This window comes from Pristiophorus japonicus, unplaced genomic scaffold (genome assembly GCF_044704955.1).
Source record: "Pristiophorus japonicus isolate sPriJap1 unplaced genomic scaffold, sPriJap1.hap1 HAP1_SCAFFOLD_547, whole genome shotgun sequence".
NCBI lineage: Eukaryota > Metazoa > Chordata > Chondrichthyes > Pristiophoridae > Pristiophorus > Pristiophorus japonicus.
This window is the reverse complement of record NW_027254454.1, coordinates 744-19,193: the sequence shown is the minus strand read 5'-3', so window position 1 is coordinate 19,193 and position 18,450 is coordinate 744. Positions and strand designations below refer to the sequence as shown.

Sequence of the window (18,450 nt, the reverse complement as noted above, 5' to 3'; positions counted from 1 at the left end):
GTTTGGGGAGTGTGTCCCGGGAACCCTATAGTTTGGGGAGTGTGTCTCGGGGACCCTATAGTTTGGGGAGTGTGTCCCGGGGACCTTATAGTTTGGGGAGTGTGTCTCGGGGACCCAAAAGTTTGGGGAGTGTGTCCCTCGGACCCTATAGTTTGGGGAGTGTGTCTCGGGGATCCTACAGTTTGGGGATTGTGTCCCGGGGACCCTATAGTTTGGGGAGGGTGTCTCGGGGACCCTATAGTTTGGGGAGTCTGTCTCGGGGACGCGAGAGTTTGGGGAATGTGTCCTGGGACCCTATAGTTTGGGGAGTGTGTCTCGGGACCCGATAGTTTGGAGAGTGTGTCCCGGGACCCTATAGTTTGGGGAGTGTGTCCCAGGACCCTATAGTTTGGGATGTTTGTCCCGGGGACCCTATAGTTTGGGGAGTCTGTCTCCGGGACCCTATAGTTTGGGGAGTCTGTCCCAGGACGCTATAGTTTGGGGAGTCTGTTTCGGGGACCCTATAGTTTGGGGAGTGTGTCTCGGGGATCCTACAGTTTGGGGATTGTGTCCCGGGGACCCTATAGTTTGGGGAGGGTGTCTCGGGGACCCTATAGTTTGGGGAGTCTGTCTCGGGGACGCGAGAGTTTGGGGAATGTGTCCTGGGACCCTATAGTTTCGGGAGTGTATCCCGGGACCCAAAAGTTTGGGAAGTGTGTCCCGGGACCCTATAGTTTGGGGAGTGTGTCCCAGGACCCTATAGTTTGGGATGTTTGTCCCGGGGACCCTATAGTTTGGGGAGTCTGTCTCCGGGACCCTATAGTTTGGGGAGTCTGTCCCAGGACGCTATAGTTTGGGGAGTCTGTTTCGGGGACCCTATAGTTTGGGGAGTGTGTCTCGGGACCCTATAGTTTGGCGAGTGTGTCCTGGGACTGTATAGTTTGGGGATTGTGTCCCGGGACCCTATAGTTTGGGGAGTGTGTCTCGGCACCCTATAGTTTGGGGAGTGTGTCCCAGGACCCTATAGTTTGGGATGTTTGTCCCGGGGACCCTATAGTTTGGGGAGTCTGTCTCCGGGACCCTATAGTTTGGGTAGTCTGTCCCAGGACCCTATAGTTTGGGGAGTGTGTCTCAGGGACCCTATAATTTGGGAATTGTGTCCTGAGACCGTACAGTTTGAGGAGTGTGTCCCGGGAACCCTATAGTTTGGGGAGTGTGTCTCGGGGACCGTATAGTTTGGGGAGTGTGTCCCGGGGACGCTATAGTTTGGGGAGTGTGTCTCGGGGACCCTATAGTTTGGGGAGTGTGTCTCGGGACCCGATAGTTTGGGGAGTGTGTCCCGGGACCCTATAGTTTGGGGAGTGTGTCCCGGGAACCCTATAGTTTGGGGAGTGTGTCTCGGGGACCCTATAGTTTGGGGAGTGTGTCCAGGGGACCCTATAGTTTGGGGAGTGTGTCTCGGGGACCCTATAGTTTGGGGAGTCTGTCTCCATGACACTATTGTTTCAGGAGTGTATCCCGGGACCCAAAAGTTTGGGAAGTGTGTCCCGGGACCCTATAGTTTGGGGAGTGTGTCCCAGGACCCTATAGTTTGGGATGTTTGTCCCGGGGACCCTATAGTTTGGGGAGTCTGTCTCCGGGACCCTATAGTTTGGGTAGTCTGTCCCAGGACCCTATAGTTTGGGGAGTGTGTCTCAGGGACCCTATAATTTGGGAATTGTGTCCTGAGACCGTACAGTTTGAGGAGTGTGTCCCGGGAACCCTATAGTTTGGGGAGTGTGTCTCGGGGACCCTATAGTTTGGGGAGTGTGTCCCGGCACCCTATAGTTTGGGGAGTGTGTCCCAGGACCCTATAGTTTGGGATGTTTGTCCCGGGGACCCTATAGTTTGGGGAGTCTGTCTCCGGGACCCTATAGTTTGGGTAGTCTGTCCCAGGACCCTATAGTTTGGGGAGTGTGTCTCAGGGACCCTATAATTTGGGAATTGTGTCCTGAGACCGTACAGTTTGAGGAGTGTGTCCCGGGAACCCTATAGTTTGGGGAGTGTGTCTCGGGGACCGTATAGTTTGGGGAGTGTGTCCCGGGGACGCTATAGTTTGGGGAGTGTGTCTCGGGGACCCTATAGTTTGGGGAGTGTGTCTCGGGACCCGATAGTTTGGGGAGTGTGTCCCGGGACCCTATAGTTTGGGGAGTGTGTCCCGGGAACCCTATAGTTTGGGGAGTGTGTCTCGGGGACCCTATAGTTTGGGGAGTGTGTCCAGGGGACCCTATAGTTTGGGGAGTGTGTCTCGGGGACCCTATAGTTTGGGGAGTCTGTCTCCATGACACTATTGTTTCGGGAGTGTATCCCGGGACCCAAAAGTTTGGGAAGTGTGTCCCGGGACCCTATAGTTTGGGGAGTGTGTCCCAGGACCCTATAGTTTGGGATGTTTGTCCCGGGGACCCTATAGTTTGGGGAGTCTGTCTCCGGGACCCGATAGTTTGGGGAGTCTGTCCCAGGACGCTATAGTTTGGGGAGTCTGTTTCGGGGACCCTATAGTTTGGGGAGTGTGTCTCGGGACCCTATAGTTTGGCGAGTGTGTCCTGGGACTGCATAGTTTGGGGATTGTGTCCCGGGACCCTATAGTTTGGGGAGTGTGTCTCAGGGACCCTATAATTTGGGAATTGTGTCCTGAGACCGAACAGTTTGAGGAGTGTGTCCCGGGAACCCTATAGTTTGGGGAGTGTGTCTCGGGGACCCTATAGTTTGGGGAGTGTGTCCCGGCACCCTATAGTTTGGGGAGTGTGTCCCAGGACCCTATAGTTTGGGATGTTTGTCCCGGGGACCCTATAGTTTGGGGAGTCTGTCTCCGGGACCCTATAGTTTGGGTAGTCTGTCCCAGGACCCTATAGTTTGGGGAGTGTGTCTCAGGGACCCTATAATTTGGGAATTGTGTCCTGAGACCGTACAGTTTGAGGAGTGTGTCCCGGGAACCCTATAGTTTGGGGAGTGTGTCTCGGGGACCGTATAGTTTGGGGAGTGTGTCCCGGGGACGCTATAGTTTGGGGAGTGTGTCTCGGGGACCCTATAGTTTGGGGAGTGTGTCTCGGGACCCGATAGTTTGGGGAGTGTGTCCCGGGACCCTATAGTTTGGGGAGTGTGTCCCGGGAACCCTATAGTTTGGGGAGTGTGTCTCGGGGACCCTATAGTTTGGGGAGTGTGTCCCGGGGACCCTATAGTTTGGGGAGTGTGTCTCGGGGACCCTATAGTTTGGGGAGTCTGTCTCCATGACACTATAGTTTCGGGAGTGTATCGCGGGACCCAAAAGTTTGGGAAGTGTGTCCCGGGACCCTATAGTTTGGGGAGTGTGTCCCAGGACCCTATAGTTTGGGATGTTTGTCCCGGGGACCCTATAGTTTCGGGAGTCTGTTCCCGGGACCCTATAGTTTGGGGAGTCTGTCCCAGGACGCTATAGTTTGGGGAGTCTGTTTCGAGGACCCTATAGTTTGGGGAGTGTGTCTCGGGACCCTATAGTTTGGCGAGTGTGTCCTGGGACTGTATAATTTGGGGATTGTGTCCCGGGACCCTATAGTTTGGGGAGTGTGTCTCAGGGACCCTATAATTTGGGAATTGTGTCCTGAGACCGTACAGTTTGAGGAGTGTGTCCCGGGAACCCTATAGTTTGGGGAGTGTGTCTCGGGGACCCTATAGTTTGGGGAGTGTGTCCCGGGGACCCTATAGTTTGGGAAGTGTGTCCTGGGACCGTATAGTTTGGGGAGTGTGTCTCGGGGAGCCTATAGTTTGGGGAGTGTGTCTCGGGGATCCTATAGTTTGGGGAGTGTGTCCTGGGACCCTATAGTTTGGGGAGTGTGTCCCAGGACCCTATAGTTTGGAGAGTGTGTCCCGGGGACCCTATAGTTTGGGGAGTGTGTCCCGGGACCCTATAGTTTGGGGTGTCTGTCTCCGTGACACTATCGTCTCGGGAGTGTGTCCCGGGACCCTATAGTTTGGGGAGTGTGTCCCGGGACCCTATAGTTTGGGGAGTGTGTCCCAGGACCCTATAGTTTGGGATGTTTGTCCCGGGGACCCTATAGTTTGGGGAGTCTGTCTCCGGCACCCTATAGTTTGGGTAGTCTGTCCCAGGACCCTATAGTTTGGGGAGTCTGTTTCGGGGACCCTATAGTTTGGGGAGTGTGTCCTGGGACCGTATAGTTTAGGGAGTGTGTCCCGGGTACCCTATAGTTTGGGGAGTGTGTCTCGGGGACCCTATAGTTTGGGGAGTGTGTCCCGGGGACCTTATAGTTTGGGGAGTCTGTCTCCATGACACTATAGTTTCGGGAGTGTGTCCCGGGACCCTATAGTTTGGGGAGTGTGTCCCGGCACCCTATAGTTTGGGGAGTGTGTCCCAGGACCCTATAGTTTGGGATGTTTGTCCCGGGGACCCTATAGTTTGGGGAGTCTGTCTCCGGGACCCTATAGTTTGGGTAGTCTGTCCCAGGACCCTATAGTTTGGGGAGTCTGTTTCGGGGACCCTATAGTTTGGGGAGTGTGTCCTGGGACCGTATAGTTTGGGGAGTGTGTCCCGGGAACCCTATAGTTTGGGGAGTGTGTCTCGGGGACCCTATAGTTTGGGGAGTGTGTTCCGGGGACCTTATAGTTTGGGGAGTGTGTCTCGGGGACCCAAAAGTTTGGGGAGTGTGTCCCTCGGACCCTATAGTTTGGGAAGTGTGTCTCGGGGACCCTACAGTTTGGGGATTGTGTCCCAGGGACCCTATAGTTTGGGGAGGGTGTCTCGGGGACCCTATAGTTTGGGGAGTCTGTCTCGGGGACGCGAGAGTTTGGGGAATGTGTCCTGGGACCCTATAGTTTGGGGAGTGTGTCTCGGGACCCGATAGTTTGGGGAGTGTGTCCCGGGACCCTATAGTTTGGGGAGTGTGTCCCGGGAACCCTATAGTTTGGGGAGTGTGTCTCGGGGACCCTATAGTTTGGGGAGTCTGTCTCCATGACACTATAGTTTCGGGAGTGTATCCCGGGACCCAAAAGTTTGGGAAGTGTGTCCCGGGACCCTATAGTTTGGGGAGTGTGTCCCAGGACCCTATAGTTTGGGATGTTTGTCCCGGGGACCCTATAGTTTGGGGAGTCTGTCTCCGGGACCCTATAGTTTGGGGAGTCTGTCCCAGGACGCTATAGTTTGGGGAGTCTGTTTCGGGGACCCTATAGTTTGGGGAGTGTGTCTCGGTACCCTATAGTTTGGCGAGTGTGTCCTGGGACTGTATAGTTTGGGGATTGTGTCCCGGGACCCTATAGTTTGGGGAGTGTGTCTCAGGGACCCTATAATTTGGGAATTGTGTCCTGAGACCGTACAGTTTGAGGAGTGTGTCCCGGGAACCCTATAGTTTGGGGAGTGTGTCTCGGGGACCGTATAGTTTGGGGAGTGTGTCCCGGGGACGCTATAGTTTGGGGAGTGTGTCTCGGGGACCCTATAGTTTGGGGAGTGTGTCTCGGGACCCGATAGTTTGGGGAGTGTGTCCCGGGACCCTATAGTTTGGGGAGTGTGTCCCGGGAACCCTATAGTTTGGGGAGTGTGTCTCGGGGACCGTATAGTTTGGGGAGTGTGTCCCGGGGACGCTATAGTTTGGGGAGTGTGTCTCGGGGACCCTATAGTTTGGGGAGTGTGTCTCGGGACCCGATAGTTTGGGGAGTGTGTCTCGGGACCCGATAGTTTGGGGAGTGTGTCCCGGGACCCTATAGTTTGGGGAGTGTGTCCCGGGAACCCTATAGTTTGGGGAGTGTGTCTCGGGGACCCTATAGTTTGGGGAGTGTGTCCCGGGGACCCTATAGTTTGGGGAGTGTGTCTCGGGGACCCTATAGTTTGGGGAGTCTGTCTCCATGACACTATAGTTTCGGGAGTGTATCGCGGGACCCAAAAGTTTGGGAAGTGTGTCCCGGGACCCTATAGTTTGGGGAGTGTGTCCCAGGACCCTATAGTTTGGGATGTTTGTCCCGGGGACCCTATAGTTTCGGGAGTCTGTTCCCGGGACCCTCTAGTTTGGGGAGTCTGTCCCAGGACGCTATAGTTTGGGGAGTCTGTTTCGGGGACCCTATAGTTTGGGGAGTGTGTCTCGGGACCCTATAGTTTGGCGAGTGTGTCCTGGGACTGTATAATTTGGGGATTGTGTCCCGGGACCCTATAGTTTGGGGAGTGTGTCTCAGGGACCCTATAATTTGGGAATTGTGTCCTGAGACCGTACAGTTTGAGGAGTGTGTCCCGGGAACCCTATAGTTTGGGGAGTGTGTCTCGGGGACCCTATAGTTTGGGGAGTGTGTCTCAGGGACCCTATAATTTGGGAATTGTGTCCTGAGACCGTACAGTTTGAGGAGTGTGTCCCGGGAACCCTATAGTTTGGGGAGTGTGTCTCGGGGACCGTATAGTTTGGGGAGTGTGTCCCGGGGACGCTATAGTTTGGGGAGTGTGTCTCGGGGACCCTATAGTTTGGGGAGTGTGTCTCGGGACCCGATAGTTTGGGGAGTGTGTCCCGGGACCCTATAGTTTGGGGAGTGTGTCCCGGGAACCCTATAGTTTGGGGAGTGTGTCTCGGGGACCCTATAGTTTGGGGAGTGTGTCCCGGGGACCCTATAGTTTGGGGAGTGTGTCTCGGGGACCCTATAGTTTGGGGAGTCTGTCTCCATGACACTATAGTTTCGGGAGTGTGTCCCAGGACCCTATAGTTTGGGATGTTTGTCCCGGGGACCCTATAGTTTCGGGAGTCTGTTCCCGGGACCCTATAGTTTGGGGAGTCTGTCCCAGGACGCTATAGTTTGGGGAGTCTGTTTCGAGGACCCTATAGTTTGGGGAGTGTGTCTCGGGACCCTATAGTTTGGCGAGTGTGTCCTGGGACTGTATAATTTGGGGATTGTGTCCCGGGACCCTCTAGTTTGGGGAGTGTGTCTCAGGGACCCTATAATTTGGGAATTGTGTCCTGAGACCGTACAGTTTGAGGAGTGTGTCCCGGGAACCCTATAGTTTGGGGAGTGTGTCTCGGGGACCCTATAGTTTGGGGAGTGTGTCCCGGGGACCCTATAGTTTGGGAAGTGTGTCCTGGGACCGTATAGTTTGGGGAGTGTGTCTCGGGGAGCCTATAGTTTGGGGAGTGTGTCTCGGGGATCCTATAGTTTGGGGAGTGTGTCCTGGGACCCTATAGTTTGGGGAGTGTGTCCCAGGACCCTATAGTTTGGAGAGTGTGTCCCGGGGACCCTATAGTTTGGGGAGTGTGTCCCGGGACCCTATAGTTTGGGGTGTCTGTCTCCGTGACACTATCGTCTCGGGAGTGTGTCCCGGGACCCTATAGTTTGGGGAGTGTGTCCCGGGACCCTATAGTTTGGGGAGTGTGTCCCAGGACCCTATAGTTTGGGATGTTTGTCCCGGGGACCCTATAGTTTGGGGAGTCTGTCTCCGGCACCCTATAGTTTGGGTAGTCTGTCCCAGGACCCTATAGTTTGGGGAGTCTGTTTCGGGGACCCTATAGTTTGGGGAGTGTGTCCTGGGACCGTATAGTTTAGGGAGTGTGTCCCGGGTACCCTATAGTTTGGGGAGTGTGTCTCGGGGACCCTATAGTTTGGGGAGTGTGTCCCGGGGACCTTATAGTTTGGGGAGTCTGTCTCCATGACACTATAGTTTCGGGAGTGTGTCCCGGGACCCTATAGTTTGGGGAGTGTGTCCCGGCACCCTATAGTTTGGGGAGTGTGTCCCAGGACCCTATAGTTTGGGATGTTTGTCCCGGGGACCCTATAGTTTGGGGAGTCTGTCTCCGGGACCCTATAGTTTGGGTAGTCTGTCCCAGGACCCTATAGTTTGGGGAGTCTGTTTCGGGGACCCTATAGTTTGGGGAGTGTGTCCTGGGACCGTATAGTTTGGGGAGTGTGTCCCGGGAACCCTATAGTTTGGGGAGTGTGTCTCGGGGACCCTATAGTTTGGGGAGTGTGTTCCGGGGACCTTATAGTTTGGGGAGTGTGTCTCGGGGACCCAAAAGTTTGGGGAGTGTGTCCCTCGGACCCTATAGTTTGGGAAGTGTGTCTCGGGGACCCTACAGTTTGGGGATTGTGTCCCAGGGACCCTATAGTTTGGGGAGGGTGTCTCGGGGACCCTATAGTTTGGGGAGTCTGTCTCGGGGACGCGAGAGTTTGGGGAATGTGTCCTGGGACCCTATAGTTTGGGGAGTGTGTCTCGGGACCCGATAGTTTGGGGAGTGTGTCCCGGGACCCTATAGTTTGGGGAGTGTGTCCCGGGAACCCTATAGTTTGGGGAGTGTGTCTCGGGGACCCTATAGTTTGGGGAGTCTGTCTCCATGACACTATAGTTTCGGGAGTGTATCCCGGGACCCAAAAGTTTGGGAAGTGTGTCCCGGGACCCTATAGTTTGGGGAGTGTGTCCCAGGACCCTATAGTTTGGGATGTTTGTCCCGGGGACCCTATAGTTTGGGGAGTCTGTCTCCGGGACCCTATAGTTTGGGGAGTCTGTCCCAGGACGCTATAGTTTGGGGAGTCTGTTTCGGGGACCCTATAGTTTGGGGAGTGTGTCTCGGTACCCTATAGTTTGGCGAGTGTGTCCTGGGACTGTATAGTTTGGGGATTGTGTCCCGGGACCCTATAGTTTGGGGAGTGTGTCTCAGGGACCCTATAATTTGGGAATTGTGTCCTGAGACCGTACAGTTTGAGGAGTGTGTCCCGGGAACCCTATAGTTTGGGGAGTGTGTCTCGGGGACCGTATAGTTTGGGGAGTGTGTCCCGGGGACGCTATAGTTTGGGGAGTGTGTCTCGGGGACCCTATAGTTTGGGGAGTGTGTCTCGGGACCCGATAGTTTGGGGAGTGTGTCCCGGGACCCTATAGTTTGGGGAGTGTGTCCCGGGAACCCTATAGTTTGGGGAGTGTGTCTCGGGGACCGTATAGTTTGGGGAGTGTGTCCCGGGGACGCTATAGTTTGGGGAGTGTGTCTCGGGGACCCTATAGTTTGGGGAGTGTGTCTCGGGACCCGATAGTTTGGGGAGTGTGTCTCGGGACCCGATAGTTTGGGGAGTGTGTCCCGGGACCCTATAGTTTGGGGAGTGTGTCCCGGGAACCCTATAGTTTGGGGAGTGTGTCTCGGGGACCCTATAGTTTGGGGAGTGTGTCCCGGGGACCCTATAGTTTGGGGAGTGTGTCTCGGGGACCCTATAGTTTGGGGAGTCTGTCTCCATGACACTATAGTTTCGGGAGTGTATCGCGGGACCCAAAAGTTTGGGAAGTGTGTCCCGGGACCCTATAGTTTGGGGAGTGTGTCCCAGGACCCTATAGTTTGGGATGTTTGTCCCGGGGACCCTATAGTTTCGGGAGTCTGTTCCCGGGACCCTCTAGTTTGGGGAGTCTGTCCCAGGACGCTATAGTTTGGGGAGTCTGTTTCGGGGACCCTATAGTTTGGGGAGTGTGTCTCGGGACCCTATAGTTTGGCGAGTGTGTCCTGGGACTGTATAATTTGGGGATTGTGTCCCGGGACCCTATAGTTTGGGGAGTGTGTCTCAGGGACCCTATAATTTGGGAATTGTGTCCTGAGACCGTACAGTTTGAGGAGTGTGTCCCGGGAACCCTATAGTTTGGGGAGTGTGTCTCGGGGACCCTATAGTTTGGGGAGTGTGTCCCGGGGACCCTATAGTTTGGGAAGTGTGTCCTGGGACCGTATAGTTTGGGGAGTGTGTCTCGGGGAGCCTATAGTTTAGGGAGTGTGTCTCGGGGATCCTATAGTTTGGGGAGTGTGTCCTGGGACCCTATAGTTTGGGGAGTGTGTCCCAGGACCCTATAGTTTGGAGAGTGTGTCCCGGGGACCCTATAGTTTGGGGAGTGTGTCCCGGGACCCTATAGTTTGGGGTGTCTGTCTCCGTGACACTATCGTCTCGGGAGTGTGTCCCGGGACCCTATAGTTTGGGGAGTGTGTCCCGGGACCCTATAGTTTGGGGAGTGTGTCCCAGGACCCTATAGTTTGGGATGTTTGTCCCGGGGACCCTATAGTTTGGGGAGTCTGTCTCCGGCACCCTATAGTTTGGGTAGTCTGTCCCAGGACCCTATAGTTTGGGGAGTCTGTTTCGGGGACCCTATAGTTTGGGGAGTGTGTCCTGGGACCGTATAGTTTGGGGAGTGTGTCCCGGGTACCCTATAGTTTGGGGAGTGTGTCTCGGGGACCCTATAGTTTGGGGAGTGTGTCCCGGGGACCTTATAGTTTGGGGAGTCTGTCTCCGTGACACTATAGTTTCGGGAGTGTGTCCCGGGACCCTATAGTTTGGGGAGTGTGTCCCGGCACCCTATAGTTTGGGGAGTGTGTCCCAGGACCCTATAGTTTGGGATGTTTGTCCCGGGGACCCTATAGTTTGGGGAGTCTGTCTCCGGGACCCTATAGTTTGGGTAGTCTGTCCCAGGACCCTATAGTTTGGGGAGTCTGTTTCGGGGACCCTATAGTTTGGGGAGTGTGTCCTGGGACCGTATAGTTTGGGGAGTGTGTCCCAGGAACCCTATAGTTTGGGGAGTGTGTCTCGGGGACCCTATAGTTTGGGGAGTGTGTTCCGGGGACCTTATAGTTTGGGGAGTGTGTCTCGGGGACCCAAAAGTTTGGGGAGTGTGTCCCTCGGACCCTATAGTTTGGGAAGTGTGTCTCGGGGACCCTACAGTTTGGGGATTGTGTCCCGGGGACCCTATAGTTTGGGGAGGGTGTCTCGGGGACCCTATAGTTTGGGGAGTCTGTCTCGGGGACGCGAGAGTTTGGGGAATGTGTCCTGGGACCCTATAGTTTGGGGAGTGTGTCTCGGGACCCGATAGTTTGAGGAGTGTGTCCCGGGACCCTATAGTTTGGGGAGTGTGTCCCGGGAACCCTATAGTTTGGGGAGTGTGTCTCGGGGACCCTATAGTTTGGGGAGTCTGTCTCCATGACACTATAGTTTCGGGAGTGTATCCCGGGACCCAAAAGTTTGGGAAGTGTGTCCCGGGACCCTATAGTTTGGGGAGTGTGTCCCAGGACCCTATAGTTTGGGATGTTTGTCCCGGGGACCCTATAGTTTGGGGAGTCTGTCTCCGGGACCCTATAGTTTGGGGAGTCTGTCCCAGGACGCTATAGTTTGGGGAGTCTGTTTCGGGGACCCTATAGTTTGGGGAGTGTGTCTCGGGACCCTATAGTTTGGCGAGTGTGTCCTGGGACTGTATAGTTTGGGGATTGTGTCCCGGGACCCTATAGTTTGGGGAGTGTGTCTCAGGGACCCTATAATTTGGGAATTGTGTCCTGAGACCGTACAGTTTGAGGAGTGTGTCCCGGGAACCCTATAGTTTGGGGAGTGTGTCTCGGGGACCGTATAGTTTGGGGAGTGTGTCCCGGGGACGCTATAGTTTGGGGAGTGTGTCTCGGGGACCCTATAGTTTGGGGAGTGTGTCTCGGGACCCGATAGTTTGGGGAGTGTGTCCCGGGACCCTATAGTTTGGGGAGTGTGTCCCGGGAACCCTATAGTTTGGGGAGTGTGTCTCGGGGACCCTATAGTTTGGGGAGTGTGTCCCGGGGACCCTATAGTTTGGGGAGTGTGTCTCGGGGACCCTATAGTTTGGGGAGTCTGTCTCCATGACACAAAAGTTTCGGGAGTGTATCCCGGGACCCAAAAGTTTGGGAAGTGTGTCCCGGGACCCTATAGTTTGGGGAGTGTGTCCCAGGACCCTATAGTTTGGGATGTTTGTCCCGGGGACCCTATAGTTTCGGGAGTCTGTTTCCGGGACCCTATAGTTTGGGGAGTCTGTCCCAGGACGCTATAGTTTGGGGAGTCTGTTTCGGGGACCCTATAGTTTGGGGAGTGTGTCTCGGGACCCTATAGTTTGGCGAGTGTGTCCTGGGACTGTATAGTTTGGGGATTGTGTCCCGGGACCCTATAGTTTGGGGAGTGTGTCTCAGGGACCCTATAATTTGGGAATTGTGTCCTGAGACCGTACAGTTTGAGGAGTGTGTCCCGGGAACCCTATAGTTTGGGGAGTGTGTCTCGGGGACCCTATAGTTTGGGGAGTGTGTCCCGGGGACCCTATAGTTTGGGAAGTGTGTCCTAGGACCGTATAGTTTGGGGAGTGTGTCCTGGGACCGTATAGTTTGGGGAGTGTGTCCCGGGAACCCTATAGTTTGGGGAGTGTGTCTCGGGGACCCTATAGTTTGGGGAGTGTGTCCCGGGGACCTTATAGTTTGGGGAGTGTGTCTCGGGGACCCAAAAGTTTGGGGAGTGTGTCCCTCGGACCCTATAGTTTGGGAAGTGTGTCTCGGGGACCCTACAGTTTGGGGATTGTGTCCCGGGGACCCTATAGTTTGGGGAGGGTGTCTCGGGGACCCTATAGTTTGGGGAGTCTGTCTCGGGGACGCGAGAGTTTGGGGAATGTGTCCTGGGACCCTATAGTTTGGGGAGTGTGTCTCGGGACCCGATAGTTTGGGGAGTGTGTCCCGGGACCCTATAGTTTGGGGAGTGTGTCCCGGGAACCCTATAGTTTGGGGAGTGTGTCTCGGGGACCCTATAGTTTGGGGAGTCTGTCTCCATGACACTTTCGTTTCGGGAGTGTATCCCGGGACCCAAAAGTTTGGGAAGTGTGTCCCGGGACCCTATAGTTTGGGGAGTGTGTCCCAGGACCCTATAGTTTGGGATGTTTGTCCCGGGGACCCTATAGTTTGGGGGGTCTGTCTCCGGGACCCTATAGTTTGGGGAGTCTGTCCCAGGACGCTATAGTTTGGGGAGTCTGTTTCGGGGACCCTATAGTTTGGGGAGTGTGTCTCGGGACCCTATAGTTTGGCGAGTGTGTCCTGGGACTATATAGTTTGGGGATTGTGTCCCGGGACCCTATAGTTTGGGGAGTGTGTCTCAGGGACCCTATAATTTGGGAATTGTGTCCTGAGACCGTACAGTTTGAGGAGTGTGTCCCGGGAACCCTATAGTTTGGGGAGTGTGTCTCGGGGACCGTATAGTTTGGGGAGTGTGTCCCGGGGACGCTATAGTTTGGGGAGTGTGTCTCGGGGACCCTATAGTTTGGGGAGTGTGTCTCGGGACCCGATAGTTTGGGGAGTGTGTCCCGGGACCCTATAGTTTGGGGAGTGTGTCCCGGGAACCCTATAGTTTGGGGAGTGTGTCTCGGGGACCCTATAGTTTGGGGAGTGTGTCCCGGGGACCCTATAGTTTGGGGAGTGTGTCTCGGGGACCCTATAGTTTGGGGAGTCTGTCTCCGTGACACTATAGTTTCGGGAGTGTGTCCCGGGACCCAAAAGTTTGCGAAGTGTGTCCCGGGACCCTATAGTTTGGGGAGTGTGTCCCAGGACCCTATAGTTTGGGATGTTTGTCCCGGGGACCCTATAGTTTGGGGAGTCTGTCTCGCGGACCCTATAGTTTGGGGAGTCTGTCCCAGGACCCTATAGTTTGGGGAGTCTGTTTCGGGGACCCTATAGTTTGGGGAGTCTGTCCCGGGGACCCTGTAGTTTGGGGAGTCTGTCCCGGGACCCTATAGTTTGGGGAGTCTGTCTCGGGGACCCTGTAGTTTGGGGAGTGTGTCTCAGGGACCCTATAATTTTGGAAGTGTGTCCTGGGACCGTATAGTTTGGGGAGTGTGTCTCGGGGAGCCTATAGTTTGGGGAGTTTGTCCCGGGGACCCTATTGTTTGGGGAGTCTGTCTCTGGCACCCTATGGTTTGGTGAGTGTGTCCCGGGGACCACATAGTTTGGGGAGTCTGTCTCCGGAACCCTATAGTTTGGGGAGTCTGTTCCAGGACCCTATAGTTTGGGGAGTGTGTCCCGGGACCCTATAGTTTGGGGAGTCTGTCTCCGGGACCCTATAGTTTGGGGAATGTGTCACAGGACCCTATAGTTTGGGGAGTGTGTCCCAGGACCCTATAGCTTGAGGAGTGTGTCTCCGGGACCCTATAGTTTGGGGAGTCTGTCTCGGGGACCCTATAGTTTTTGGAATGTGTCCCAGGACACTATAGTTTGAGGAGTGTATCTCGGGGACCCTTTAGTTTGGGGAGTCTGTCTCGGGGACCCTATAGTTTGGGGAGTCTGTCTCGGGGACCGTATAGTTTTTGGAATGTGTCCCAGGACCCTATAGTTTGAGGAGTGTGTCTCGGGGACCCTTTAGATTGGGGAGTCTGTCTCCGGGACCCTATAGTTTGGGGAGTGTGTCCCAGGACCCTATAGTTTGGGGAGTGTGTCCTGGGACCCTATAGTTTGGGGAGTGTGTCCCGAGACCCTATAGTTTGGGGAGTGTGTCCCGGCACCCTATAGTTTGGGTAGTGTGTCTCGGGGACCCTATAGTTTGGGGAGGGTGTCTCGGGGACCCTATAGTTTGGGGAGTGTGTCCTGGGACCCTATAGTTTGGGGAGTGTGTCCTAGGACCCTATAGTTTGAGGAGTATGTCTCGGGGACCCTATAGTTTGTGGAGTGTGTCCCGGGACCCTATAGTTTGGGGAGTGTGTCCCGGGACCCTATAGTTTGGGGAGTCTGTCTCCGGGACCCTATAGTTTGGGGAATGTGTCCCAGGAACCTCTTGTTTGGGGAGTGTGTCCCAGGACCCTATAGCTTGAGGAGTGTGTCTCGGGGACCCTATAGTTTGGGGAGTCTGTCTCGGGGACCCTATAGTTTTTGGAATGTGTCCCAGGACCCTATAGTTTGAGGAATGTATCTCGGGGACCCTTCAGTTTGGGGAGTCTGTCTCGGGGACCCTATAGTTTGGGGAGTGTGTCCCAGGACCCTAGAGTTTGAGGAGTGTGTCTCAGGGACCCTATAGTTTGGGGAGTCTGTCCCGGGGACCCTGTAGTTTGGGGAGTCTGTCCCGGGGACCCTGTAGTTTGCGGAGTCTGTCTCGGGGACCGTATAGTTTGGGGAGTCAGTCTCGGGGACGCTGTAGTTTGGGGAGTGTGTCTCAGGGACCCTATAATTTTGGAAGTGTGTCTCAGGACCCTATAGTTTGGGGAGTGTGTCCCAGGACCCTATAGCTTGAGGAGTGTGTCTCCGGGACCCTATAGTTTGGGGAGTCTGTCTCGGGGACCCGATAGTTTTTGGAATGTGTCCCAGGACCCTATAATTTGAGGAGTGTATCTCGGGGACCCTTTAGTTTGGGGAGTCTGTCTCGGGGACCCTATAGTTTGGGGAGTCTGTCTCGGGGACCCTATCGTTTTTGGAATGTGTCCCAGGACCCTATAGTTTGAGGAGTGTGTCTCGGGGACCCTTTAGATTGGGGAGTCTGTCTCCGGGACCCTATAGTTTGGGGAGTGTGTCCCAGGACCCTATAGTTTGGGGAGTGTGTCCTGGGACCCTATAGTTTGGGGAGTGTGATCCGAGACCCTATAGTTTGGGGAGTCTGTCTCCGGGACCCTACAGTTTGGGGAGTCTGTCTCGGGGACCCTATAGTTTGGGGAGTGTGTCCCAGGACCCTAGAGTTTGAGGAGTGTGTCTCGGGGACCCTATAGTGTGGGGAGTCTGTCCCGGGCACCCTGTAGTTTGGGGAGTCTGTCCCGGGACCCTATAGTTTGAGGAGTGTGTCTCAGGGACCCTATAGTTTGGAGTGTCTGTCTCGGGGACCCTGTAGTTTGGGGAGTGTGTCTCAGGGACCCTATAATTTTGGAAGCGTGTCCTGGGACCGTATAGTTTGGGGAGTGTGTCTCGGGGAGCCTATAGTTTGGGGAGTTTGTCCCGGGGACCCTATTGTTTGGGGAGTCTGGCTCTGGCACCCTATGGTTTGGGGAGTGTGTCCCAGGACCCCATAGTTTGGGGAGTCTGTCTCCGGAACCCTATAGTTTGGGGAGTCTGTCCCAGGACCCTATAGTTTGGGGAGTGTGTCCCGGGGACCCTATAGTTTGGGGAGTCTGTCTCCGGGACCCTATAGTTTGGGGAGTGTGTCTCGGGGACCCAATAGTTTGGGGAGGGTGTCTCCGGGACCCTATAGTTTGGGGAGTCTGTCTCAGGGACCCCATAGTTTGGGGAGTGTGTCCTGGGACCCTATAGTTTGGGGAGTGTGTCCCGAGACCCTATAGTTTGGGGAGTGTGTCCCGGCACCCTATAGTTTGGGTAGTGTGTCTCGGGGACCCTATAGTTTGGGGAGGGTGTCTCGGGGACCCTATAGTTTGGGGAGTGTGTCCTGGGACCCTATAGTTTGGGGAGTGTGTCCTAGGACCCTATAGTTTGAGGAGTATGTCTCGGGGACCCTATAGTTTGGGAAGTGTGTCCCGGGACCCTATAGTTTGGGATTGTGTTCTGTCGAAGAAAAATTAGTTTTGGTTTTTAAAAAGTCAACTGTTTTGAAGTCCAAATATTGTTGGGTCATTGTTCGTCATGGTAACTGAAACCATTGCTCACATACCTGGATCCAGCCGTCCATCTCCTCCTGGGATCTGTGAAGGGAGAGGATCGCAAGACATCGGATTTATTAACCCATGATAGAGAGAAGCTTACACACTCACATTCACACTCACACACAGGCACTCGCAGGCACACACACGCGCACGCACAGATCAGTGTCCCAGAGCCAAGACATCAGCCAGTGCTGGTGTTAACAAATCCATTCATCCATTCCACCTAGCAGCTGTGGCAGTACTGGTAGGATAGAAGCCACAGGGCTGCTGGCAGCTAAGGGGCACAGCAAGGGGAAGGCGGGGGGGGGGGGGGGGAAGCGGTGACACACACACACACACTAGGTGTTTGGGGGTGGGTGGGCAGCGGGTCTAGGGTGGGGGCACAGCGGGGATGTGGTCCCAGTATTCACGGTCAGGGAATGAGATGGCCCGCATTAAGTCCAATATTGCCCACAGTGCGCCGCCAACCACCCAGAGACTTTGGGTGGGGGAGACTCTGAGATTGGTGATATGATGGGACGCCCAGTGCGGAGCGGGTTTCTCTACACAGCCCGGGCACTGTGGGGTGACCCCCGATTATTGCAATAACCGCTGTTATCCACTGCGTTAAACACTGACACCATCCGCAAACCCACTCCCCCAGAGGGAGGGAGGGAGACGCCGCTCCCCCTCACCCCCCCCCCCCCCCCGCACATTCAGTCTCAGGTCCCTGACCTCGCTCCAACACCTCCCCACACCCAGCCTGTACCACATCCGGGGGGGGGGGGGGGGGAAGGGGGATTGTTATGTGGTATTTGCAGAGGCTGCCCCTACCTGGCCTGTAGTTCCAATGATCGCTGCTTGCCTGACACCAGGAAGCAGTTTCGACCCTCGGCATCATTCATCTCCTTGACCTGTAAAGCAAGGGGAGTCGGTCAGAGACGGGCTCCCCACACGGCAGCTGAAGGATTCTCTGAGCAAACACCAACAACCTGCATGGAGTCCGTGAGCAGCTTCCAGCGAACGGTGAATCGCGGGCCTCCCAGGCTCAGTCTTGGAGAGCAGCACAGCAACATGTTGGTCAACTGTAATACAACAGAGAACAGTGAGAGGGGGGGGTAGTGGGGGAGAGAGAGAGGAGAGATGGGGGGAGAGAGATGGGGGGGGAGAGAGTGAGCGAGAGGGGGGGAGAGAGAAAGAGAGCGAGAGATGGGGGGAGAGAGAGAGAGTGAGCGAGAGGGGGGAAGAGAGAGAGAGTGAGCGAGAGGGGGGAAGAGAGAGAGAGAGTGAGCGAGAGGGGGAAGAGAGAGAGAGAGCGAGCGAGGGAGGGGGGGGGAGAGAGCGAGCGAGGGAGGGGGGGGGAGCGAGCGAGGGAGGGAGGGGGGGGGAGAGAGCGAGCGAGGGGGGGGAGAGAGAGCGAGGGAGGGAGGGGGGGGGAGAGAGCGAGCGAGGGGGGGAGAGCGAGGGAGGGAGGGGGGGGGAGAGAGCGAGCGAGGGGGGGGAGAGAGAGCGAGCGAGGGAGGGGGGAGAGAGCGAGCGAGAGAGGGGGGGAAGAGTGTGAGAGGGGTGGGGGGAGAGATGAGGGAGAGGGGGGGAGAGTGTGAGAGGGATGGGGGAGAGAGAGAGAGAGCGAGAGCGAGAGGGGGGTGGAGAGAGAGAGAGAGAGAGAGAGCGAGCGAGGTGGGGGAGAGAGTATGAGGGGGGGGAGGGATGGGGAGGGAGAGGGAGGGGGAGAGAGAGAGAGGGAGGGGGGAGAGAGAGAGGGAGAGGGAGGGGGTAGAGCGAGAGAGAGGGAGGGGGGAGAGGGAGAGGGAGGGGGTAGAGCGAGAGAGAGGGAGGGGGGAGAGGGGGAGAGGGAGAGGGAGGGGGTAGAGCGAGAGAGAGGGAGGGGGGAGAGGGGGAGAGAGAGAGCGAGGGGGGAAGAGAGAGGGATAGGGGAGGGAGAGTGGGGACAGAGAGAGAGAGAGAGAGTGGGAGAGGTGGGGAGGAGAGAGATTGGGGAGGGAGAGAGAGAGTGGGGGGAGAGAGAGAGTGGGGGAGAGAGAGAGTTGGGTGAGAGAGAGAGATGGGGAAGATAGAGAGAGAGGGGGGTGGAGAGAGAGAGGGAGAGAGAGTGGCGAGGAGAGGGAGAGAGAGTGGGGAGGAGA

General features: G+C 55.8%; 1 protein-coding gene across 1 annotated transcript in view; it reads right to left on the bottom strand.

The window, feature by feature from the left end:
• LOC139254474 (FYVE, RhoGEF and PH domain-containing protein 4-like) overlaps positions 1-17,388 on the bottom strand; it is a gene marked incomplete at its 5' end in the record, with an annotated part of 197,890 nt that extends 180,502 nt beyond the window's left edge. Inside the window, 3 exons of the mRNA XM_070873695.1 lie at positions 16,333-16,363; positions 17,138-17,217; positions 17,296-17,388. Of these exons, the coding sequence (XP_070729796.1) occupies positions 16,333-16,363; positions 17,138-17,217; positions 17,296-17,388 (204 nt within the window). The remainder of the gene's footprint in view (positions 1-16,332; positions 16,364-17,137; positions 17,218-17,295) is intronic.
• Between the last annotated feature and the right edge of the window lie 1,062 nt (positions 17,389-18,450).